This window comes from Bos grunniens, chromosome 9, assembly GCF_055505025.1.
Source record: "Bos grunniens cultivar Pamir isolate PY7600 chromosome 9, Bosgru_T2T1.0, whole genome shotgun sequence".
Lineage (NCBI taxonomy): Eukaryota > Metazoa > Chordata > Mammalia > Artiodactyla > Bovidae > Bos > Bos grunniens.
The window spans coordinates 48,846,741-48,873,612 of NC_141173.1; the positions used below are offsets into that span (position 1 = coordinate 48,846,741).

A 26,872-nucleotide genomic window follows, 5' to 3' on the forward strand; every position below is an offset into this window, starting at 1 on the left:
TCAGCACTGCTCTTTTACCAAGAACAGGTAAGCTAAAAAGCAGCCATACAAGGAAAATCATGAAAAGTTAGTACCTAATTGAAAAGTTGGAGTGAAGATATACCAAGTCCAGGTAGAAAGCTGTTTCCTTAATGTAATCCTCAATTTATGTAGAAGAAATGTTTAAGTACATGGCTTCTATATATCTTTTTCACTATCTTCCTAAAAGGTGCATTATCCATTCCTATAATTAGAACTAATTTATTTTTTTAACTATGCAAAATCTAATTATGGTAGGAAAATTTATTCTCCTTAGTTTCCTTCCTCTGTCCTCTTCCAAATACTACTCTGATGAAGATGCTCAGTTTAAATTCTTCCCCGTAGCCCTTCAGATTTCAGTGGATTAGCCTAGTGCATACTATTTTCTACCTTGATCATTTACTGGAGACTCAGCTTAGGTCATTAAGTATCACTATTATTTACCTTTTAAGATGTGATCTATTTTCCTAAGTAGATTATAAATTCTAACAGACTGTAAGAGTGACAATGAGGTGTATTTAGTCTTCTCTGGCATGTATTTAAAAAATATAAATGAAGGTCATCTGGTTTGGCTATCCAGTTTTCATTAATTCATCACATCTAGTCTAGAACCAGCTTTAAAGTCACGTGTACTCTGAATTACCATTCTGATTAACCATGTATGTCCTGGGCAACATAAACATTGATTGAGAAAAAATCACTTTAGGTTATCAAATATATCCTTCCATTGGAAAAATAGCATCTGAAACAAATTTTGTACTTTTAGTACTTATAGAAATGACCATAGGTGGCTAATATAAAAATATAGCCTGAATATAAACAAATGTTTGGAGGATACTGACATGAAATGTAGACTTTGAAATATGGAAAATTCTTGATCTATTTAAGTAATATTTTGAGGCAGGTCATTTTTCATCCTGAGCAAAATTGAAAGAGTATTATTTTATTGCCAATTCACCAAAACTCCTGAATTGCATTATGATGTTTATTCTATATTTCAAACACCATATTCTCTACTACATTCTCAAAATAAGGTACAGATAGAAAAAAAAGTAAACCAATTTTCAACAAATGATGGACACATCTTGATTTCTTGTTGGTTGGGCTTATCCTCAGCACTTATTGTAAATATGAAAATGTCCTGTTGCTAGCACACCTCCCCACACTTGTTTTCCAATGTAAACACAACATGTAAATAGAAATCAGTTCAAATAAAAGCTGAAAAACTAATATACCTCAGTTTGAGTTTTTTAACAGGGTGAAATAATACAGTAATATCATTGATGACACTAAATCACTGCAATGCTTTGCCATTCTATTATTGACTTATTTTAAAAACTAATAATTCATCAATAATGACATTACTTCTTTGGTGTGTTATTTGATGCTCCTTGGGAAGCATTTCTAGCAGATACCAATAAAGTCAAAAGTGGTTTGAAACTTTATCTAGTTGAAAAATTTCAAGGAGATATTAAGATCAATGAATAAAAGCATATTTTATCTTCTTTCAACATGAATAATCATGCACTTAGCTCTAATAAAGTGAACAGCCATTAGTTAGAGTCTAAGTTTTGCTCAAGTATGAACCTAGCCTCAATCCATAGGTTGTCAAGACAAGAACTATGAGGCCATTGAGTGGCAGCTGTGAGAAGCTAGGGTTAGGTACCATAAGCTTGCCTTCAAGGAAGATGAGTACCTTTGCAACAGGGCTCTTAAATTGGATTAGAAAACTACTGAGGAAATTGTAAATATGTCTAATATAACATATGCTTTTGCATCTAAAAGTCAGTCCTCAAATGCTTAAGAGGGAAACAGGTAACTTGTGAAGAAACAAGTTTGACAAAAAGATCTGAAAAATTGTAACATCAAGTATGGAAAGATAATTTTCAGTTCAAGTTTTATTTAAAAATCTGTGGGAATTTCAACACAGGGTTCCCAGATACTTAAACCTTTATTATATCCCAGGAAATATTTTGTCTAAAATTCTCTACATTAAGATTTTGGCATATAAGTTACTTTTTAAAAAACACCATGTGAGATAAGGCAAATACCTCTTAAAGCTGAATTTAGCTCTCTGATTTTCACTATGCAATTTCTGGTTTTTATTTCATTTGTATTTCTGCTTACAATGAGACTTTCTTTGGTTGTTTAAACATATGCTCCATTCTGACAGTAAGGAACAATTATGTTTAAAAATGGTCTTTTTTCAAGTTGCTGAAGGATCCCATTTACCAGATAAAACCGTTTCTAGTTTACATGAAAGAAAAGGAGAGTGAGAGAGAAAGAAAGGGAAGGAGGAAGAAAGGAAGGAAGGAAAAAAGACATGTGATTACTACATAGTGAAGTCCCTCCATAAGCCCTGGGGCTCAAAAGAACACTCAAGAAGACATAAAGGCACTTTTGAGCGACAAACAGCAGCAATATGTATGTGTGCATAAATAAAACCTACAAACACACCTATTCAGAATTCATCAATTAAAAAAAAAAATTACTCTCCAAATGTCCCCAAAGGTTAAATTTTGATCAAAGGACTTTACATAAAATTATAATTTCATGAACATTCCTCCTAACAAATAGACTAAAAGCTCCTTAGGAAAATAAACTGTGATTTGTTATAAACAATATAAATCTCACCAAGTAGTTCTGAGCCAACTTGCTGGGTTTACTGAATTGAGTTGACTCCCTTCTCTTACTTTCTTCCCTCCTTCCTCCTCCCTACCTCCCTTGTACCTTTCCTTCACTTTTTTTCATACATTGTCGCTTTGCTTTCCTTCTTCTCCTTCCTTCCCCCTCCCACTCCCTTTCCTTTTCTCTCCCTCCTCTCCCGCCTCCACCCCCTCCTTCCCTTCCTTTCAGTCCTTTGATGTTTCTTATAGAACAGAATACACATGTAGTTATACATTTTTGGTTCTAAAGTTTAAATCTGCTACACATAAATTATCGATTTGCTCATTTGATTGTTTTGTTCATGCTCTTTACAAACATACAAATTTAAGTGTGTACCAAACATTTTCCTTATCTTATTCAGGAAACATAATATAGAAAAGATTAAAGAAAGGGGATTAGCTTTACTTTTAACTCCTGAAGAGGCTTATTAATGGATATAAAGCTTTTCTTTAAAGGTTGCACAGCAAATTTTCTAATACCTATCATGCTTTAGTGAAATATTTTAAAATCACAATATCCATATACCAGCAATCTCCCATCCATCCTGCCAAAAATGTCTTTACTTTCAAATTAGGCTTCTGCATGCTTTAATCGATTACTAAGGTCAGGGGAAAAAAAAATCACTTTCTCTCTAAAAAAAATCTCTTTCTAAAACTTATTATAACAATATTTCTTAAACTGTCTTTTTCCCATACACTTCTTTTTTGGGAAGTGTACATCTGTGTTTCACTTTTAAAGAATTCATCGTTCAAATAAGCTTGAAGAATACCCCATAACAAATATATCTTTTGTATACTTTATACATTAGCAAAATAAAAGGCTGCTATCTCTCCAATGAAGGATAAAGTTTAAAAATGTCTTAAATTATTACATTTGTTTTATTGAAGAATTTTTTCTTCCTATCTATTAATGTTCCCATCAATTATTTTGTTTTAATCTCAATTTGAAAAGCACTGCCTTCAATAACAGTAATTACTACTGTTACTACATAAGCTCTCTCTGTCAAAAATAAGCTGTTTCTTGTTAGATCTTAGCTTTGAATTTACTCATCACAGGACTACTGATCAAGTCACATATTTTTTGTATGTTCTTATTCATCTCTTCATATGCTTCATGAAGCATCAGCTCATAAGAATCTACATCACAATACTTTAGGACATGTCTTCACAGCTGGCTTTTAAATCCCTTTACAAAATACATTTGAGTGATAATAGTTATGAGTTATTTAAATCTATCTGTATATCAAAACTGATGAAACCAATTCTGGGGGAAAATACACTGTCTTATTTTTCCTAATGGTACCCAGATCCTTTAAATATTTTGTTAAAATTATAATAGGCTGGCTAGGTATTTATGTTTCTCATAATAACAAATCCCCACTGTCCACTTCCTAAAGGACTTTAGTGTCCTTTGTTTTATATTTCATAGTTATTCAACTCATCATAATGATATTATGAGCTGTGTATTACAGAGATTTAGGTAACATCCTGGTATTTGTTCTCTTTGGGTCTGGGAAGATATTTGTACGAAATAGACTACTCATAATTTTAGGTTTCCTCTAGCATAGCATGTCATTTCTCCAAGATACTGTGCACTTTCTGAAGTGCTTACACATCTTATGGGTATGTGACTATACTATATTCACTATGTATATATAATTTCAATGATTTGACTCAAAGAGTTTCAATAATTCCTTAATTATTCCTCTTCTTTGAAGGTGTTTAATATGATAAATATTTCTAAGACACATACCCAAATACTTGAAGTGCTTTAAATAACGACTTAAAATCAGGCTACCTGTCAGTTATAGGTAATCAACCATCCATTATTCATCTTTTTTCATCCAGCATCTAGCACAGTACCTGTCACAAAGTAAGCATTTAACAATGCTTTTTGAATGAAACATTGAATCAATTATAAAAATCCATTATGATATAGTCAAAATATGTTAAGGTATAACTTCTGATATTGACATCTTCTCAGTTTCTTATTAAATTCAGTAGAACACAGAGTTCATAAACATATGAGTTTCACATTTTTAGTGTTGACCATCTAGGATAAGTTAGGATGATAAACAAGTTCATACATCTTTATGCCATCCATCAGCTATCAGAGGCGTCCCTTGGTCAGTGCCTTAATAAGTGAAAGAACTGTTAGCACAAAAGATCTGAGGCTATCTGCTGGAACCATCAACTTTCATTCTTAAATTACAGTGCTTCTGGCAATGTTATATTTTATGAAATTGCTCCCTGCTTCCTATGCTGAGATGAGAGTTGGGTGCCCTAAATGCACAACATATTTTGGGTGCTTTTAGAGCTTTATCTCTTTTTACCATTATTTCCATGATAAAATCTTCCAATAATATTGGAACTAGACCACATTTTCTTAGAGCCTTTTTTTCTCAGTAAAAGATGGGTTTTATTATCTCTTAGGACACTGCCTCTCTCATATTTGTTTTTAAGAAGTGTTAAGTTAAATTTTATATTTACATTTCAGATTCAATTTTACATTGCTATTCTCCAGTTTTATTCTGTATTCAGTCAACAGTGCTGTTAAACAATACCATAGCATCACTGTTCTTTTCCTCTATAGAACTTGTCTCAGTTTGTAACTAAAAATAATTTCTGGGACTATTTAATGTTCATTTACAGTAACAGGCTGTAAATTTCATAAAGACAGGGGCTATTTCTGCTTTGTTAGTAGAATACCTGGCACACTCATTTGTGCAAGAGTGTGTGCTTAGTTGCTTCAGTCATGTCTGAATCTTTGTGACCCTATGGACCATAGCCCACCAGGCTCCTCTGTTCATGGGATTCTCCAGGCAAGAATACTGGAGTGGGTTGCCATGCCCTCCTCCAGGGGATATTCCTGATCCAGGGAATGAACCTGCAATCTTGTGTCTCGCAATTGGGAGGTGGGTTCTTTACCACTACCACCACCTGGGAAGACCAAACATAATATTTACATACATGAATAAAATATTAATCACTTTACAGCTGGTCATGCATACCTGCAACTTTACCTTCAATTATTTCTTATGAACCCAAACTATATATCTTTAATCTATATGCAATAATTATATTTATTTCAAAGGAAAAATTTAATATATATAGCAACTAAACACTCCATGGGACCCATTTCAGATTTCCTATTAGATAAAAGCTAAACTAGCGTAAAGTTACGGTCATCACTCTTTGTATTTTATTTGAAGGTATTCTATCAAAAAAATCTCAATTTGATAGGCGTATGAAGAACTCACAAGTGATAATCATAAAAATTAAAGATTAATCTCATCTTGAAAACAAATTACCAGCTCATAACATAATCACAGAACAGTAAATGAGTGCTATACGTGATCATTTCTCCATGATAACTTATGATCTTTCCACACTGGAAATCTATGAACATCATTTTCCTGCTTAAATATTTTTAGTGGTGCTCTAAAGCTATTGAACAAGTTTCCCTGGTGGCTTACTGGTAAAGAATCCACCTGTCAATGCAGAAGATGCAGATTCAGTCCCTGGGTTGGGAAGATTCCCTGGAGAAGGAAATGCCAACCAACTCCAGTATTACTGCCTGGGAAATCCCATGGACAGAAGAGCCTGGTGGGCTACAGACATAGGAATGGCAAAAAAGATATGACCTAGTGACTAAAACAAAACAATAAGTCTATAGACTACAAGCTCAATTCGTAATTATGTCCATTTCTTCAACATATCACAGACTTCTCAGACTGTATACTTCTCAGACTGTATTTCATTAGTACAAACTATGAAGTTCTATTTCTCTGGAGAGCCCTGTTTTCATACTTTCTCCAATTTTCTGGTTGAACATCCTCAACCAGATAATCTGCTGCTCATCCTTCCCTAACTTTGTACACTTTTCTTTGGCTGTCACAGAGATATACAGGATCCTTCTTCTTTGGAGTCATAGCACATAGCAGATACCCTAGTACAACATTTGGTATGTGGTATTCTAATGTTTTGCTATATATCTTTTCCTATTGAATAATTATATGAGGGCTTCCCTGATGGCTCAGATTGTAAAGAATTTGCCTGCCATGTGGGAGACCCAGGTTTGAGAGCCATGTATGAATTTTTTTTATTATTAATTATTACATGTACCAAACACAGGTGATAGATTCTACTCATTACATATATATACACAGGTGCTAGTCATATAGGGATGAACAATGTAACATGAATCCTGCCTCAGTTGAGTTTTTACTGTAACACAAAACACATGTATTAAATAACCTTTGCAACTATGAGAATGACTATAATGAACACCATATTATAGAAACATGTGACAGATGGAACTATGTTAGTCTGCTGACTTTGTATGCAAAAAGGGTTGCATTATTTTGAAGATCATAGGGACAAAAACTCTTCTTTCTCTTTGGCTGCCTTTCACCTATTTCCACTGTTTCCCCATCTATTTCCCATGAAGTAATTAAGCTAAATACCTATATTCAAATTCTATAACTTGCTTAAATTGGATAGAGATTATTTTTTTTTTTCCCTCTGTTGTAGACCTCAAAATTCAAAGTGTTAAGACCTCTATGGAAAAGGATTCTACTTAAAGGAATATTTGTAGAATCCTCAGGAGAATATTTAAGCATCTAAGATCACAAAGGAGATGAGTATATGAGGCACACAAAATGTACCAATGCATGTGCATGCTGTCTCTCAATCACGTCTGACTCTTTGTGATGCTGTGGACTGCCATCAACCAGGCTGTTCTGTCCATGGTATTTTCCTGGCAAGAACACTGGTTGGGTTGCCATTTCCTACTCCAAAATGTATCAATAAAAACCAAACCTTCAAATTATAGAGTAGATATTCTATCCAGTTGCCTTTTATTACTATTCTGAATATTCTTTGACTTGTGTGAAAAAAGAATAAGAAAGGCAAATATTATCAGCACATAATGAAAAAGTAAACTATTACCACTTGTTCTGACCTATTTCGTGCTGCTGCTAAGTCACTTCAGTCGTGTCCGACTCTGTGCGACCCCAGAGATGGCAGCCCATGAGGCTCCCCCATCCCTGGGATTCTCCAGGCAAGAACACTGGACTGGGGTGCCATTGCCTTCTCCGGACCTATTTCATACATATTAGTTCAAAGTGACTGGTGAAGTAGATTTGTAGTCACATTGCTACATATTAAATCATGAAACTCTGATATAAAATATGAAAACAGAAATAGTTTCATTCTAGAAACCCTGTCTTCCTAAAAATTTTTTCATCTGCATGATAATCATTTGAATAGTGGTAAGAGCCATAATGTCAGGAATACTTTCCTCACTACGATGTTTTTGTTCCAAGTTCAATATTAAACTTTGATGAATGAATTATAATAGCTGGACAATCTGAAATAAAATCATCAACCATAGCCTTGACTAGATGAACCTTTGTTGGCAAAGTAATGTCTCTGCTTTTGAACATGCTATCTAGGTTGGTCATAACTTTCCTTCCAAGGAGCAAGCTTCCTTTAATTTCATGGCTGCAGTCACCATCTGCCGTGATTTTGGAGCCCCCAAAAATAACGTCTGACACTGTTTCCACTGTTTCCCCATCTATTTCCCATGAAGTAATGGGACCAGATGCCATGATCTTCGTTTTCTGAATGTTGAGCTTTAAGTCAACTTTTCCACGCTCCTCTTTCACTTTCATCAAGAGGCTTTTTAGTTCCTCTTCACTTTCTGCCATAAGGGTGGTGTCATCTGCATATCTGAGGTTATTTATATTTCTCCCAGCAATCTTGATTCCAGCTTGTGCTTCTTCTAGCCCACCATTTCTCATGATGTACTCTGCATATAAGTTAAATAAGTAGGGTGACAATATATAATCTTGACATACTCCTTTTCCTATTTGGAACCATTCTGTTGTTCCATGTCCTGTTCTAACTGTTGCTTCCTGACCTGCATATATGTTTCTCAAGAGGCAGGTCAGGTCTGGTATTCCTATCTCTTTCAGAATTTTCCACAGTTTATTGTGACCACACAGTCAAAGGCTTTGGCATAGTCAATAAGGCAGAAATAGATGTTTTTCTGGAACTCTCTTGCTTTTTCGATGATTCAGCAGATGTTGGCAATTTGATTTCTGGTTCCTCTGCCTTTTCTAAAACCAGCTTGAACATCTGGAAGTTCACGGTTCACGTACTGTTGAAGCCTGGCTTGGAGAATTTTGAGTATTACTTTACTAGCGTGTAAAATGAGTGCAATTGTGTGGTAGTTTGAGCATTCTTTGGCATTGCCTTTCTTTGAAATTGGAATGAAAACTGACCTTTTCCAGTCCTTTGGCCACTGCTGAGTTTTCCAAATTTGCTGGCATATTGAGTGAAGCACTTTCACAGCATTATCTTTCAGGATTTGAAGTAGCTCAACTAGAATTCCATCACCTCCACTAGCTTTGTTCGTAGTGATGCTTTCTAAGGCCCACTTGATTTCACATTCCAGGATGTCTGGCTCTAGGTGAGTGATCACACCATCATGATTATCTTGGTCATGAAGATCTTTTTTCTACAGTTCTTCTGTGTATTCTTGCCACCTTTTCTTAATATCTTCTGCTTCTGTTAGGTCCATACCATTTCTGTCCTTTATCGAGCCCATCTTTGCATGAAATGTTCCCTTCGTATCTCTGATTTTCTTGAAGAGATCTCTAGTCTTTCCCATTCTGTTGTTTTCCTCTATTTCTTTGCATTGATCACTGACATGTCTAATTTACACATGTTTGTGTGTGTCTAAATTTGAACTAAATGAATTGAACTCATATCATGCAAGGACAAATCAGTTTAAAAATATAAGCACCTTAATTCTCCATGTTGAAAATTAAGGGCAAGACCTTATTTCCCCCTTTTCTAGAGCACTTGGCTTGGAAGATTGTGTTTTATAAGTTTTCTTTCCCTATAGCTTCAAAATGTATATAAATCTTTTTAGGAGCTAAATAAGCCACTTTTCAGTTTTAAGGAATGTCTTCCTCAAGGACTTGGGACCTGTCTTTTTTTTTGGGGGGGAGGGGATTGGGGGGAGAAATACAATCATAAGGAATCTAATGTCCCATCTTCTAGTTTCTGTGAAAGAGTATCAGCTTACTTTGGTGGGACCTCACTCCAAACTGCAAACCCTCCTCTTGTCATAACAAAAGTTAACTTAATTTTTCTTTGGATGAATTCAGTTAGCTAACACAGATATTCAGTGCAATCATCAAATCAAATTATCTAATCCAATAATATAAACATGATTCTACCCATGTTGAGTCTTAGAGAGGCTTAGTGACTTCACCTATGACTCCTGGGACACTTAGGTGGAACAAAGATTTGTTTTAAGTCATGTCTACAATGGCCACATATTACAGAAAATATGGTAGGGCAACACATGCAAGGTACTCATCTTTGGAATTTAGTGCTTATACATTTTACTTCTGTGCTTTGACTTTTTTTCTTTTCCCTAATACCAGTGATTCATTGATCTTACTTAGTCATGCTAACCAAAGGATGACAGCCTGGCACAGTCAATCAGGCTAACTAATCTATAATGTAATTTGAATCCATGGCCTTGGAGTAATCACCACAAGGCACCAACAAAATAAATTCATGGTCTAATGTTTGCATATAAAATCTATCAGGACAAACTGTTTTCATGAGAATTATCCATGTATTTATTGTTTAGGGACCATGTGGTCAACATTTACAATATTAATGAAGGCTGCTCACATTGGTGCTCACAATTCATCAAATTCCCTCTGGAAACTTCCTAGATTCTAGCTTTCAGAGTTTGTTGATGATGTCTGTGGAGCACGCATAGCTTATTACAAAGACTCATCTGTTTTCAGTGACATGAAATCTAGGCTGTAGCAAATACACCAGGAAAATACAGGTGTATTTTGGCTTTTTGTTTGTTTGTTTGTTTAATTTAGGCTCTGAAAATTATTAGATCTCGATTGAGACTTGCAAAATCACTTCACCAACATTAAAATTATGCTGCTTGTGCAATGAAAAAATGGAATGCATTTTAATGGAAGGTTTGACCTGCAGAAAGATGAATAATTTGCATCAATTTTTGTGCATTATGTTCAACTAATGAAGACAAATGTATTCATTCATTTTAGTAAAGCTGAAGAACTAAAGACCAGCAATTTTATGCATCTATAATGATGAATATTACAGTACTTATTGTATGATGAATTGGGAATTCTAGAATTGGAAGGTGAGCAAAACAGGGGAAAAACATGCTTCTCATACTGATTTCTATTTTTATAAAATGGGCATCTGCCTTAAACAAACAACATGCCTCTTTTTAGTACTGATCCCAATCTCTCACTTAGTCAAATAACAAGAAATAAAGAAGCAGTGAAATCTCATGCATTTAACATTAGAAAATACAAGAAAGAAATTTTACATTGTTCACATGTCTAAGTGATATCCTTCTAACATAAAGAGTCCACGATACAACCTATTGTAACTTTAGGCTGATTATGTGGAAGGACATTATAATGAGATAAAAGTAACTTAAGAATTATTAATAGAGCTATAGCTATTTTATATTTGTTAATATAAAATATGTTAGAAAATAGTTTACAAAGGTAATATTAAATTCCAATTGTGAAGTAAGAATGTATCTTATTTATAATTGCATATGAAAGAAATAAATATATAATAGAAATAAGATGCAAATAATTTTGTGTAAATATAATAGAAATAAAATGTAAATATATTTACATAGAAAATTTAATAGAAATATAATGTATATAACAATTTTGTGTCTGATAAAATTGTCTTTAAATTTAACCCTAGTATTAAAGACATATATAAAAAATAAGAGACATTTATAAAGTCAGTATCTTTGCATTCATCTTTACTTTGTCTCTTTATTGCCTATTAAGTTCTGCATATATTACATATCAGTAGTTTTCTATGATATGAGTAATTTAATGTGGATTTAGTTCACAGAAATAATTATACATTGACTATTTAAACTTACTATTGATGTAACCCCACAAGTTAAGTAGGGATACATAAGGTTATAGAAAATTTTAGCATTGTGGATGATAGGCACATAAACAGTATTTCCTGCATCCCCTTTTCAGTTGACTGGTATTTCCCATATGTTATTTACTGGTGGAAGCACCAATAAATGGATGAACTGTACCACTAGCTTACTTTTAAAGATAGAAACAGTTTTAATGGGACCCTACAGACACTTTACAATATTTCTATCAAACTGAACACAGCAAAGCAAAATAACACCAACTGGCTCTAATGGATTTCTCTAGATTGCTGCTTTCCTACCAGCTCACAACTGCTGAGTCTGCCTAGTCCTCAAAGTGCACTATGCACTCAAAATTCCAAAGACAGAAGCCAAGAAGGCTTTTAGTATGGGTGGTCAGAAGGGAGACAAGGCAGCTGAAAATGCCATTAAGTAGAAATGCTCCCCATTCAACTTCATAGATTATAACCTATGCTGAATTAACAAGCAAGACTGCAACCTCTCACACACATTTTAGTATTCCTTAATGAAAACTGCTGTGATTTGTTTTTTGCTTTACCCCCCACCCCGCATCCAGTTTTTGTTGTTTTAATTTGAATGGATGAAAAGGAATTTCAGTTAACTTATTATAAGAACATCAAAACTTCAAAAATCTACCATACCATAAATATCACATTAAAATAGCACCACTGCATTCTGAAAAACTATGAAAGGGATTTAATGTCACCATGAGCTTAATTAAGCCAGCTTATGCTTATTTAGCATTTACCTTCGAATCATTGTTGATTGCTCCACTAAGGTATTTTGTGTAAACAGAGCTTCCCTAATTAAATAGCTTCTATCTGAGTCATTCAGTGAGTCCACAACATGCTTTGGGCGGTAATAATCACACTCAGAGTGATGAATGGTCACAGCAGGGCCCTAGATGAATCACAGGAGGCCCAGAAGGCTCAAAGGACACATGGATTTTTGGGGGAAAAAACGGAAAATATGCATGAGTTTTGAAATATTTCTCAATACTCAGTTCAGAAGAGACATAGTATTTCTCTTTAACCTCCTGCACTTAACCACACATGCCTCTATGACAGTAACTAAAAATCTGAGTAACAGTAAAAGCAAGGGAAAGGGAGTTCCTCTTTGATCACATTTACAATATTAATAAAAATAGAATTTTCATTTCAGTTTATGGCTCCTGCAGGTATAGACTCAAAATCCTGAGGAATTTCTGGTATCGATCTAAATTTCCAGAAATGGCCTGCATTGCTTTGCTTTGAACAGAGTATCTCCTTAACTTTTGTTGGGAAAAGAAATTCAAATACCCTTTTATTTTTCACACCTAAAAACATTAGTTTTAAAAATTTATTCCTTATAATTAAACAAAATTTTAAAATTAAATACAAGTTATCAAAAAATCATCACTATTCTTGAACAAGATTATATAAAAGGGAAATGTTAATTAATGAGTTGAGATATTCAGGTTATGATGTTGGTTGAAAGTTTATGGTATGTCAGAATCTCATTCAAGTACTAGAGTTGCATGTCATTTCATTTATTAATGACTTAAGTAATAATTCATGAAGTTATATTTTTGGCAGAGCTATGACATAAAAAATCATAAATTACTGCCTGATTTTTTTTTTTCCTCAGAAGCATTTGAGGGGTTAAAGTGTGAAATGCCTTTTTCTAGATTATACTACTTTGATGAATTTATATGAGTTAATAAGACTCATCATGTATTGGAGACTCAAAATCATTTAATTTTGTGCTATGCTTGAATGAATAAAATAAAATTTACTAAGTTAAGAACTTAATATTATCAAGTCAAACAGAAGAAAACAAGTTATCTGAACAAGAGAAAAAAAAGGATATCGTAATACCTGCAGGTGACTGATTTGAATATTTATTCCTTTAAGTGTAGTTATGTTATTCAGAATTAGGCTAAAAATAAAGTGTATATTGAATATATTAATTAAGAGACATTTTAATAAATTTAAATTCAATATTTTTTGGCAGTGAAAATAAAAATATGGTGAAATGTTCTTCCTAGTCTATAATTTTGCTATTTCAAAGTATTATTAGATATTTTGAATTTGTATAAATATATACTGATAATTTTATATTAAAATTCCAAGAAGGTCCTTATAAAAGAACTTTATCATGTGCTAGCTTCTAATTTTTAAAAATTCTCTATTTAAAACACTAATATATTACACTATTACACCACACTAACTACATACTACAAAGATGATTCCACATAGATATATAATCCAACTTGATTTCTATAAGTTTCTTGTGCAAGTGACCTGGCAAATATCAGTGACAATTTTTTTGCAATAACTAAGCTTTTTCAGAAGGGCAAAAGTTGATTTGATCAGCTGAGCTGAGTAGATAAAAGAAAAAAAAAAAAAAGACTATATCCTAAGGCTTATAGCTTAATTTGTTTTGTTATCTCAATTTATCTATAAGGTTAGAATGAGAAGAAATAGAAATTCCAAATGTTGTGTATTTTTGTTAATTTAAAAAGTTACATTAAAACTAAAGTATATATATTATTTTAAGTTGTTTTATATTTTGCTTATAAGTCAATATCTTACAGTAAACACTGTCAAGGGTAGGAATAAAAAATCTGCTCTTTGTATAGGTCCCATAAACTATCACAGGGAGCTTCCCTAGAACTGATTCAACTATTATCTTTCCTTTTTAAAATAGCTTTCACATCCGAAATATCCCAGTGAGTTTTTGAGAATTATATACTATTTTGATTGATTGGGCTTCCCTTGTGGCTCAGCTGGTAAAGAATCCACCTGCAATGTGGGAGACCTCGCTTAGATCCCTGGGTTGGGAAGATCCCTTGGAGAAGGGAAAGGCTACCCACTCCAGTATTCTGGCCTAAAGAATTCCATGGACAGTCTATGGGGTCGCAAAGAGTTGGACACGACTGAGCAACTTCTACTCACTTTGATTGATTTGTAGCAAGTGAAAGTGAAAGTGAAGTCGCTCAGTCGTGTCTGACTCTTTGTGACGCCGTGGACTGTAGCCTACCGGGTTCCTCCGTCCATGGGATTCTCCAGGCAAGAATACTAGAGTGGATTGTTATTTCCTTCTCCAGGGGATCTTCTGGACCCAGGGATCGAACCCCAGTGTCCCACATTGCAGGCAGATGTTTTACCCTCTGAGCCACCAGGGAAGCCCCTGATTTGTAGCAAGCATGTCCTCAAAGCAGAACAATATGATAGACACAGTCTTGGTACACTGATACATTGTATTTACAACTCAAACAAGCAAGTAAACAAAAAACTCTCAAGCTTAAGGTTTTATATTAAATATAAGTCAAATTTCTTTATTTTAATTATTTGAAATTATGAGTGTTATTGCGTAACTAACATTCATGAAAAATATCTGTGCTATACTCCAAAGAGAAGCAAGTTAACTCCAACAGTTAGAGTTACCCCAGGCGCCTGTACAGTGATGAGGACAGGAACCAAAATGAGATGTCCCAGGCCCCATACTCCAAAGAGGGCCTCCCCAGTGGCTCAGCCTTGAAGACTTTGCCTGCAGTATAGTAGATGTGGTTGAATTCCTGGGTTGGGAAGATCCAGGAGGATCCCCTGGAAGAGGGCATGGCAACCCACTCCGGTATTCTTGCCTGGAAAATTCCATGGACAGAAGAGCCTAGTGAGCTACAGTCCACAGGGTCACAAACAGTCGGACCTGACTGAGAGGATTTAGCACGCATACTCCAAAATCCTTATATATCCTCCCCAAATCTTATTTAATTCTCACTACCCTGAATCACTCTTGTTCAATGAGGTCATCACATTGAATAATGTAAGATGCTACACTGATCATTAGCTCCAAAAATTATTTGTTTTCTCTGTTTATAAACCTTGCTGCACCATCATGTTTTTAGATGTAGAGTTCATTTGCTCAACAAATAATTGAAAGTCCACGGAGTGCAGGTAATAAACTTGTATAGGCTTACAACAACTAAAAGGCCAAAATCTCTGTCCTCCTCCACATAATGTAAACCAAAGGGGAAGGTATGGATATACAGGAATCTCACTCCTTTCAGAAACAAAATGAATTTATTTTCTTCAGTTCTTTCCAAATGAAACTGTGAAGCAATAGGAACCTATCAATCACTGCTTCCATTCTTCATATGTGTTTAAGGTGTTTGATTTTTAAAATTTGTTCTGAGACATCAGCAAACCATATTGCTTCACATAATAGTTTCCTGCCCACTTTAAATCAAACTCTAGGAATCTGTCAAGCATATTATCTGAAACACCATATTTAGCATTAAATAGACCTTAGGTTTTCCTAGTCTAACTCTCTAGTTTTACTAATTAAAAAAGAGAAATTTAGAAAATGTAAATTTCATGTCACTTGTCCAAGATCACAACAAATGATAAAACTAAATATAGAATATCAGTGTGCAAAATACTACGTGATGATAGTTTTGAGCATATAATCAGCCTCTTTTCTAACATATCATAAAGATCTGCCAGAGATTCTTGCAAGAGACTTGAGTTCGATCCCTGGGTCGGGTCGGGAAGATCCCATAAAGGAGGGAATGGCTACCTGCTCCAGTATTCTTACATGGAGAATCCCATGGACAGAGGATCCTGGAAGGCTATACTCCATGGTATGGCCAAGAGTCAGACACAACTGAGTGACTAATATTTTCACTTTCACTAAGCTTGAAAATTTATCAAAGTTGTTCATCATAAACTCCAAATAAATGGTACATGAATGCATGAAACTGTTGAATTCTTGAGGGAAAGAACCATATGGGATCTAACTAGGGAGTATGCTAGAATTTGAACACATGATCAAGACAAAACTATCCCAATAAACTCAATCCTTATCATGAATATAAGTTAAAACATTTTGAAAAGACATGTTCCTTAAGCTTATTATAATTAGGATAACTCAATCATCTTTATATGTTAGAATTAATTATATATACTTTGGCAAAATAATGGCAAAGCTTTGGATGGTCTGTTCCCAGTGTGAGCAGTAAAGGAGGTTCATTTTGTGCAGAGAATTTTAAAACAACAGTAGCAACAACTATCACCCCACACTGGCAAGTCAATTAAAAAACATCCCTCCCTGTAAAATATCTTTTGTTCATCTGAGTTCTAAACACTTATTATAGAGTTTTAACAACCCTACTTATTGAACTTTGAATTAGCAAATATTTATTTTTTATTCTTTAATAGACATTGTACTCCACTTGGCAACTAAACTGGAGAATCCTCATTATACAGCTTAAAAGTGAAAATGAGACACTCAGTCCTGTCCAACTCTTTGTGACCCCATGGACTATACCATCCATGGAATTCTCCAGGCCAGAATACTGGAGTGAGTAGACTTTCCCTTCTCCAGGGGATCTTCCCAACTCAGAGATCAAACCCAGGTCTCCCATATTGCAGGCAGATTCTTTCTAGTTTTGTTTTGTTTTGCTTTCTTTATTTCAACAGTGACTGTGGAATCATTATTTTTAGTCTACCATATAAATGCTATGCAATGTTACAGGAGTGAATATCTCAAAATTCTCTCAGAGTCAGTTCAAACTATTTTTAGCTATAATGAATCTGAATAAACTTTTTGAAGTTATTATGGTGGAAATTTTTGGACTTCCTAGATTTTTGAAAGTTGTTAGAAATGATCCCAAAGAAACAAAAACATGGATAGTATTGCAATTTCTAAATTTATCATGAAATGGAATTTTTTATGAATCTGTGCCTTACTTTCTAATTATAGTATACATCTTTGTTGATTTGAAAGAAACTTTTCAAAATTAAAAGCAATAAAATTATGAATGAGGATACATTGAGAAATATGGCTATACCATTTATTAAACGCAGTTACATGAAAATCAATTTTGACCCAGTTGTTGAAAAATTTGCAGAAGTTTCAAAACTATTATAGTGTCATTGTTCACTACTGTTTTTCATGCACTCAGTCTCTGGTATTTTGTTTCAGCAGCCCAGGTGGAGTAGCATATGCACATTCATTTTCTCACTACTTCTGTTGTGGTATCTTCTTAATTCTGACTCTGACACCTGTGCCTCCTTCTTATATGGACTCTTTCAGTTACATTGGACCAACGTGGTTAATCTATGGATGTGTAAGTTGGACTGTGAAGAAAGCTGAGCGCCAAAAAATTGATGCTTTTGAACTGTGGTATTGGAGAAGACTCTTGAGAGTCCCTTTGACTGCAAGGAAATCCAACCAGTCCATCCTAAAGGAGATCAGTCCTGGGTGTTCTTCGGAAGGACTGATGCTAAAGCTGAGACTCCGATACTTTGGCCACCTCATGTGATGAGTTGATTCATTGGAAAAGACTCTGATGCTGGGAGGGATTGGGGGCAGGAGGAGAAGGGGATGACAGAGGATGAGATGGCTGGATGTCATTACCGACTCCATGGACATGAGTTTGGGTGAACTCTGGGAGCTGGTGATGGACAGGGAGGCCTGGCATGCTGCAATTCATGGGGTCGCAAAGAGTTGGACACTACTGAGCAACTGAACTGATGTGGTTAATCCAGGAAGATTTCCCAATTTTAAGGTCCTTAACTTAATCACATCTGCAAGGTCCTTTTTAGCAATAAAGGTAACATATTCATATGCTTGGGGGATTAAACCAGGGACATTTGGGGGGAGCCATTTTTATGCCCACAGCATGTATGTATGTACTCTAATATTATGTATTTATTCATTCATTAACTTATCATATAAATATATACATATCCATATATTATACATAAATATTAAGCTCAATAAATGTAAATTTTCATTGTCTTTTCCGGCAACTATTATTATTTCATTCCATGATTGTTATTGAAACTAGTTTTATCATATAGAAGAAAGAATGTTAAATAGAATCATTCCTAGTGTAAATTATTCTATGTATTTTACTGGTAAATCATCTGCCAGTACTCTCAAATAAAATATATTTCTCTTAAATAAAATGATTACTCACAGTAACCATTTGCAGCTCATTCTTTTAGTCAGCAAAATCAAATACTATATTCATATACCATTAATCCGAAAAAAATAAAGTTCCAAAAAATTTATTTTATTCATCGAACTTTTTTTTAAGTGTAAGATTAAAGAGAAGGTCCTTTATGGGGGGTGTTGTGGAGTTTTTCAACTCTGATATAGTAAAAATGTCTACTGACCATTTTAGTAGAAATCATTTTTTCTTTTGTAACTTATTCCTTTAGAAGCAGATGTCCAACTATTTTCCTGTTTTTATACAGTCACAGAATAGAGCAAGATACATTTGTTTGAAGCAAAATTCCTAACGGCATATGGAGGCACTGTTTTTTCTCCCTTCTCACAGCAACTAGGATTAATGAACAAAGAGCAAGCGGCTGACATGAAACCTACCCATGGGGGTGCCGACGCCATAACCTTTGGAGTCTATGAGGCCACCAATCTGTGTCAGGTTACAGTTCCGCTGGGTGACAAACTCGATGGTTGTTGACTCCATTAGGAAAGCATAATCAGAGGTGAGGACTCTCTGGATTCCTTCTTCATTACTTTTGACGAGCACAGACTGCCTCCTGCTACTCATAAAGGCCCACATTTTGTCATATGTGGAGATTTTTGATTTCTGGGGAAAAACAGGATACATAAGAAAGATATTCCTTAGTTTCCATGTGACCCTACAATATTTTGATGAAATTAACTATATTTAGTTTGCTCATAATACTGTATAATTGTATTATTAGTAACAGTGATACTAAACAACAACAACAAAAAATCAAAATCTGTGAAGAAACATTTCTCTGAGCAATTCCTCATCGTATTTCCAGGCGTGGAGCAGATTTATTTAGCAAACATATAAAAAATGCCCTAAGACTCAAAAGATCACAACTAGTAAATCATAGGAGGCAATAAAAAAGAGAGAATAAAACAGACTAGTAAGGGATTTTTGTGTTTGTATCTCACATGCGTATCTCATATGTACAATTTTATTTTTCAACATTACTATAACATCAAATTTCGAAAATGCAGACACTGGACACCGATTGACACTATAAAAGTGTAAGAGATTTTTTTCCCCCTGAATTCAGTTGTTGACTATAAGACAGATGTTACATTATCCCCCAAGGACACATACAAATATAAGTTGAAGAGACGAGAGGAATTTGTTACAAATAAGGATATTACAAGTAAGATGACTACATTTCTGCTGAGACACAATCTGGACACCATAGAACTTCTTTTAACCTGCCTCAGGACAACAGGAAATCAATCATCCAGGTCTTACTAACTAAGGATTCCTGGACCAAGAAAATAGAAGAGTTTTTATATCCAGCTGGAAATTCTCAGTAGGGCTTCAGTACGACTTATTGCTAAAGGAAAGGAATGGGTTTTGTTCAGAAGGCACTGGTAAAACATAAACAGGAAAAAGGTTAGCATCTGCTTATGGAAAGCTCATTTGTGAAACCCTTACCTTAGTTTCATTCTTATACCAACACAAAACATAATATTCCAATTATAAACACAAGGAGGATTTTCACCTCATTGGTTGTTCTGCCATAAAACATTGAAACTATTTTCCAATAAATAGGTATACAGTCTTTTGCAGTTTAAGCATGTATTTAGTCCTACATGTTCCAGGACATAAACGTGATATTATTCCTTCCACTAAAGGTTAGTACAGAATAATAGTTTTAAAAATTATGGCACTATTTCAATGAAAACATGGAAAGAAAAAATTAATTTGGAGATGGGGAAATATCTAATAGTGCATTATGTGCTTTATAAAAACAAGTATAGCTTTAGAGCTAAGAAGCAATAAAAATGTAAACCTCTGCTCTCCAATGAACGTTAAAACATGCTGAAAGGCCAGTCCTTGAAAGAAGGCAGCTAGAGTACCCAGAATGAGATTGGCATGATAACAAATTTGGGCAACAAATTGCAGTATGTCAGTTGTTTTTAAGGAAAATATTCAAATGTTTGGAGTAGAAATGGGAAATGAAAGGAATAGTTAAGACTATGGTGATATTCTTACTGGAATAATTATGACCAATAGTGAGGTTTTGCAAAGATACATCTTGCTATCCAAATTAGGAACATAATGAGGCTAGCTACAACAAGTTCATGTCCTTTCAAAGGTAAAAAATATTTTCTCCTAATGTTTTGGATTAAGTGAGGTCAAAATACAAAATAAAATCAAAATCAGAGCTTACCTTCAGGTTAAAGAGATTTTATGTAAAAAATAAAATTGGACACAGTTTTTGATTTAGTGAATCTGTGACTGATAATAAACACAATCCCATGGATGTAATACTAAAAATTCATGTATCAAAACTGCATGTTCATTACTTGACAATTTAAAATGTAACATCTTTGTTGTTGTTTAGTCGATAAGTTGTATCTGACTCTTTTGCAGCCCCATGGACCTGCCAGGCTACAGTTTATACTTATATACACTCTCTTTTAGATTCTTTTTCCATACAGGCCATCACAGAGTATTGAGTTCCCTGTGCTATACAATAGGTCCTTATTAATAACTTCCTATCTTCCATTTTTACTTAAATATCTCTTAATATACTTCTGGTTTTCTTGAATTTATTGTCTTTGATTTTTGTACAGCTTCAATCATCTTTCCTGTCTACAGAAAATAAACCTATTCCTAGTATTCTTATATGGGATAATAAGTTTTGATAGAAAAGTTACCCAAATTGTTTTGTTTCTCATAATAAACACCCAAATATTTTAATTTAGAAATATTGACTATCTGCTGCTCACTCACATTTTATATGGCTTGCTTGCTAGTTTGGCTGGCATTCTTTGACTACAATTTCCAACTGAGCACAGTCATCTATCAATTATGGCTATAAAACACAACACTGTGTAGCCAGATATGGGAGATAAGATTAAAGTCTTTGTAGATTGCATGTATGTATGTGTTGGTATGCGATGCCTTTAAATTCAAACTATTTTTATAGAAAGTTAAAATACAAAACTAGTCTTTAGGGTCACCTGGAAATTTTATTACTTTTATCATTTTCAGTAGTGAAGATAGTATAGTCATCACTAGTTTAAAAACAAAAGGCTTGAACAACATGAATTTCACTGAAACTCTTAAGTTTAAAGCAGCTAAGATTGCTTATAAAGTATACGAAGAAAGTATCTGAACAAAACACAGGCTGAATATGAAGTTTACCATGTACTTTTCTCTATAAATATGGCCACACATGAATAATTGATTACCTATACTTAACTAATATATAGATAAATTCTGAATGATGTAGGTCCAAGTCAGAATGATCACTAATTCTTTATCTCTTGTTAAAAAAGTATGTTCTTATGCAAACTAACTAATCTCTTTTTAGTTTATATGGTAGTCAAATATCTACCAAACTTCTAACGTTTTTGCGAGGATTAAATAAGACACTACATGTAAAAACACCATGCAGTAGTAAGACGTTTTTGTTACTCTATTTGTTAAAAAGAGCTTAATACTACCCAGTGCTTGTGTTTTATTTTTCTTAAAAAACACCAAGTAATCTGGTAAAGATGGAAGGTTGAATATCATCTTTGAACAAATATTCTCTCCTATGGCGTGAAACTACAAGGCAAAAGACAATCAGATGAAATGCAGCAGAAACAAAATTTTGGAAGGAGCAATGCAGATAGATGAATTGCAATTGAGCTAATCAACCTTTGAGGCCCCCTTTTCCCCTGCAAAAGTTTCTGAGATTAGCATTTCTATATCCCTCTCAAAGCCAGAATGATTAAAGGTCTAACAAAAGTAGAATATATTGGAAAACTGTCTTAAAAACAACTATCTTTGTGATTGCTCCATCCCACCCAAGCAAAGGCCAAGAGGTTTTATTCTGTGGGAAGCAAACAAGAGTACACTGGATGAGTTGATCTAGGCAAGCCACACTGAAACCAGAAGGAATATGTTGGAATCTATAACCAATGTTGAGATCAGTCAGCCCTCGTCTGTCTTCGATCTTTGAATTCCTCCAGGAAGATATTTTTAAGCAAAATTGAACTTCTCTAAAGAGATAATAATAATATTAATAAAACAATAACAACAGAAAAGGTAATAATAGCAGTTAACACATATAGAGTTCAGCATGTGCCAAATATTATTATACATTATTTATACATATTAAATCATTTAAGTCTTTTAAGATTTCTATTAGGTGGTAGATATTTTTGTCCCCATTCTAAAATTAGAAAATGAAAACACAGAGCAGTTAATAGTTCACCTAAATTCATGTGGCTTCTTCCTGGCAAAAGCAGGAGGAAAACTTGGGTAAATAGGCTACCAGTTCATAGTCTTAATTATTGTACTATAACAACTACATCTAAAGGCACATATCATGGATTTACAAAAAAATGAACCACTACATCACCCTAAAGTGAAGCTCATAGTTTTTCATCCTTAACTAAGCACCTGTGGCTTGCAATGAGTCTCTAACATAAAGAATAAAACATAAAGATAAATAATAAAACAAACAAAATGACATTAATGTCCTTAGCAAGGTAAAAGATATTGCATAAATTCAAAGAAAAATTCTAAATTGACTTTGTTGAAAGAAAACACATTCAAAGATCAGATACATATTAAAATCTGATATAAAAAAATGGAATCCTCAAGTGAAATGTAGAATAAAAGAGGATTTTTAAAACAGTGCGACTGACTTGACCTCTAATGGCCTATTTCAAAATATATATATTAAATACATATGGAATTGTGCTAATACTCTAAGATCTAATGCATAAGGAGGAAATAAGGAGACTCAGCTAGTTTTATTTCTAGTAAAATAGAAAATTGTTGAATACTTTCAAAGTAAAAAAGACCATAGGATCTCTAAGGTTAAAAATAGTATATGAAAGCTTTACAAGTGAAATACTAAGAGGAAGAACTCATTTAAAGTCAGTAAGCAGGTAATTAAAAACAAAAGTAATAAATATTTGTGTATTGTCTGAAAGTTTATGTTCACTTATTTAGAAATAAGGAAATATCAAGTTGCCATGTGAACTAAAGCTCATAGGTGGAAGATGGGGCATGTTAAATGATTGATCGTATATTATATCCTCTCAATCTCCTCTTAGACTAAGGTTAGCTTCATTCCACAAAGTAGCTGGTGATCATTGCCAAGGGACAAGATAAAATCAGGGATGGAGAATAAGCTGCTGAACCAAATGAAAACAGTCTTTGAAGGTCCTCCAGCAACAGTGACATAGAGAAGTGAAGACCTACACAGAGCACCAAAAAAGACTAAGGAATTGGAATATAGGTTGGCACCACTGATGCCAAATTTATTAGGAAGGATAGTCTAGAATAATGTATTATTTAAGAGAAACATGAAAAATGAAAGCCAGGTAATAAACTAAGCATGAAATATTATAAATTTTCCGTAAGGCAAGAATTAAGATAATGGCAAATTTGTCAAGTTAAAAAATGAATTAGTGAAAAAAAATTAAACATAAGAACATCTTGGAGAAATGTCTATTTAGTTCTTTGGCCCATTTTTTGATTGGGTCGTTTATTTTTCTGGAGTTGAGCTGTAGGAGTTGCTTGTATATATATATTTTTTTTGCTTGTATATTTTTGAGATTAGTTGTTTGTCAGTTGCTTCATTTGCTATTATTTTCTCCCATTTTGAAGGCTGTCTTTTCACCTTGCTAATAGTTTCCTTTGATGTGCAGAAGCTTTTAAGGTTAATTAGGTCCCATTTGTTTATTTTTTATTTTATTTCCAATATTCTGGGAGGTGGGTCATAGAGGATCCTGCTGTGATGTATGTCAGAGAGTGTTTTGCCTATGTTCTCCTCTAGGAGTTTTATAGTTTCTGGTCTTAACGTTTAGATCTTTAATCCATTTTGAGTTTATTTTTGTGTATGGTGTTAGAAAGTGGTCTAGATTTGGGAGAATGGCATTGAAACATGTAAAATATCATGTAAGAAACGAGTTGCCAGTCCAGGTTCGATGCAGGATACTGGATGCTTGGGGCTAGTGCACTGGGACGACCCAGAGGGATGGTATGGGGAGGGAGGAGGGAGGAGGGTTCAGGATGGGGAACACGTGTATACCTGTGGCGGATTCATTTTGATATTTGGCAAAACTAATACAATTATGTAAAGTTTAAAAATAAAATAAAATTAAAAAAAAAAAAGAACATCTTGTTTCACTCCTTTCCTTCACAGGTGAGTATACTAAGGCTACTTGATACCATAAAAAAAAAAAAAAAATAGTAGTGAAGGCAGATTTTAAATAGAAACTTGCTGATAGGATTTATGACATCATGATTTTAATGAAGAATTTTAATTTCATAATGAGACAATAATGTCTTTAGCAAAAATGAAAAATATTTCTAAGTATTATCATTACAGCTATGTTGTACACAGTAATATAAAGTTAAGTACATAAATTAAATCAAGTCTCATAGATATTGTTTGAAATGAATAGTAAAATCAAAGCAATGAAAGGAAAAGTGTTAGTTGCTCAATCGTGTCCAGCTCTGCGACTCCATGGATGATAGCCCACCAGGCTCCTCAGTCTATGGAATTCTCCAGGCAAGAATACTGGAGTGGATGGCCATTTCTGTCTCCAGGGGATCTTCCCAAGCCAGGGACTGAATCTGGGTCTCTTTCATTACAGGTAGATTCTTTACTGTGTGAGCCACCAGGGAACTATATTTAAAATATTCGAAATAAAATATTCTGATTTTCTCACACAACTACACTGCCACTCTAAACACCAGAATAAATTTCTTTCTTTTGGGGTGTGTGTATATGTGTGTGTGTCCCATATTAAGGACACTTTTCCTTCTATATTACATTGGGCAGATTTAGGATGCCAACGTTTAGCAGTGTTTATTTTATCAAAATGCTGAGGCTTGTAAGTTGACTTGGTTTTTGCTATATCAGCATAAAACCAATAAAACAAATTCATAAGGCACTGTCTCTTTATCATAGCAGTTTTCAGAGGGTATGAAATGTAAACAAACCCATTAAAAAATTCTTGTTAAGAATAAGAAACAAAAGACTTTTAAAAACTTCACAGATGCCAAAAGATGTTGGGCTTTAAAAATAACATTCAGTATACTTAAAAGCTTTTAAATATATAGATGATGATTCCAAATGTAAACATATATAACTTTAGTTTCTGACAGAACTCAAGATAAACTATGCAACCTGAAATTACCTGACTCTTTGCAGATCTCCAATAACTAATGGGTTTTAGGCAACATTTTTCCTGAGCATTCTAGAGAGAGACATTTAGAACTGGTAAGATATTAGTGGAAGAATGTTGTTGTTGTTTAGTCGCTCAGTAGTGTCTGACTCTTAGTGATACCACGAACTGTAGCCCACCAGGCTCCCCTGTCCATGGAATTTTCCAGGCAAGATTATTGGAGCAGGCTGCCATTTCCTTCTCCAGTGCTTTGAAATTTTGTTTCTATCCCATCTAAAATGTTATGAAAGCCAATCAAGTAAGGGTTATTCTTGTACCACTGGCATAGAACTTTTATTGTGAACAACATATTTTACAAATTCAAAGCCATCTTTAAAAAAATATCTTTGACTTAAATTGTTTAGCATGCAAGTGAATTATTCTCCCCACTCCCTTTGCTCGATGTCAAATACAAATTAAAATTCAAATAAAGCACAAGGAGTTCAGCTGGGTGCTCTGTGATGACCTTGAGGGATCGGATGTAGGGATGGAAAGGAGGTTCAAGAGGGAGGGAATATGGCTGATTTATTTCATGGTACAGCAGAAACTAACACAATATTGTAAAGCAATTTATCCCAATTCATTTTTAAGTAAATGCAAAACCAGAAAAAAATAAAATTCAGAGACCATTTTGTGTTCATGGACCTATAAACCTATCCAATACCCTAAAAATGGTAAGAAAATGTTTATGAGACCCCTGGAAACAAGAATTTAAATTAACTTTTTATGCCTGTTCTAGAGGAAAGCTTATTTTATTGAATAAGACAAGAAATCTTTAATATTAATCTAGTTTGAACTCTTATGACCACAAAGCATCAATAATACAAAGAAAATCCAGTACTATTTTGTAATGTTTTTTAAAACATAATATTTGAGGTTTTGGCTACAACTCAGATTCTTTAAAAAAGTTTATAGAGTAGTTGTTGTTTAGGGCTTTTTGTCCAACTCTTTGTGACAACATGGACTGCAGCCTGCCAGGCTT

The 26,872-nt window shown here is 34.0% G+C and overlaps 1 protein-coding gene across 13 annotated transcripts in view; it reads right to left on the reverse strand.

The window, feature by feature from the left end:
• Window positions 1–26,872, reverse strand: part of GRIK2 (glutamate ionotropic receptor kainate type subunit 2) — a 741,992-nt gene that overhangs the window by 21,430 nt on the left and 693,690 nt on the right. For all 13 annotated transcript variants that reach the window (XR_015132343.1, XR_015132345.1, XR_015132344.1 and 10 more), the window contains one exon: window positions 19,072–19,297. Coding sequence is in view for 10 of the 13 variants with exons in the window: in XM_086316368.1 (XP_086172494.1) it covers window positions 19,072–19,297 (226 nt within the window). In the remaining 3 variants the exon portion in view is untranslated. The remainder of the gene's footprint in view (window positions 1–19,071; window positions 19,298–26,872) is intronic.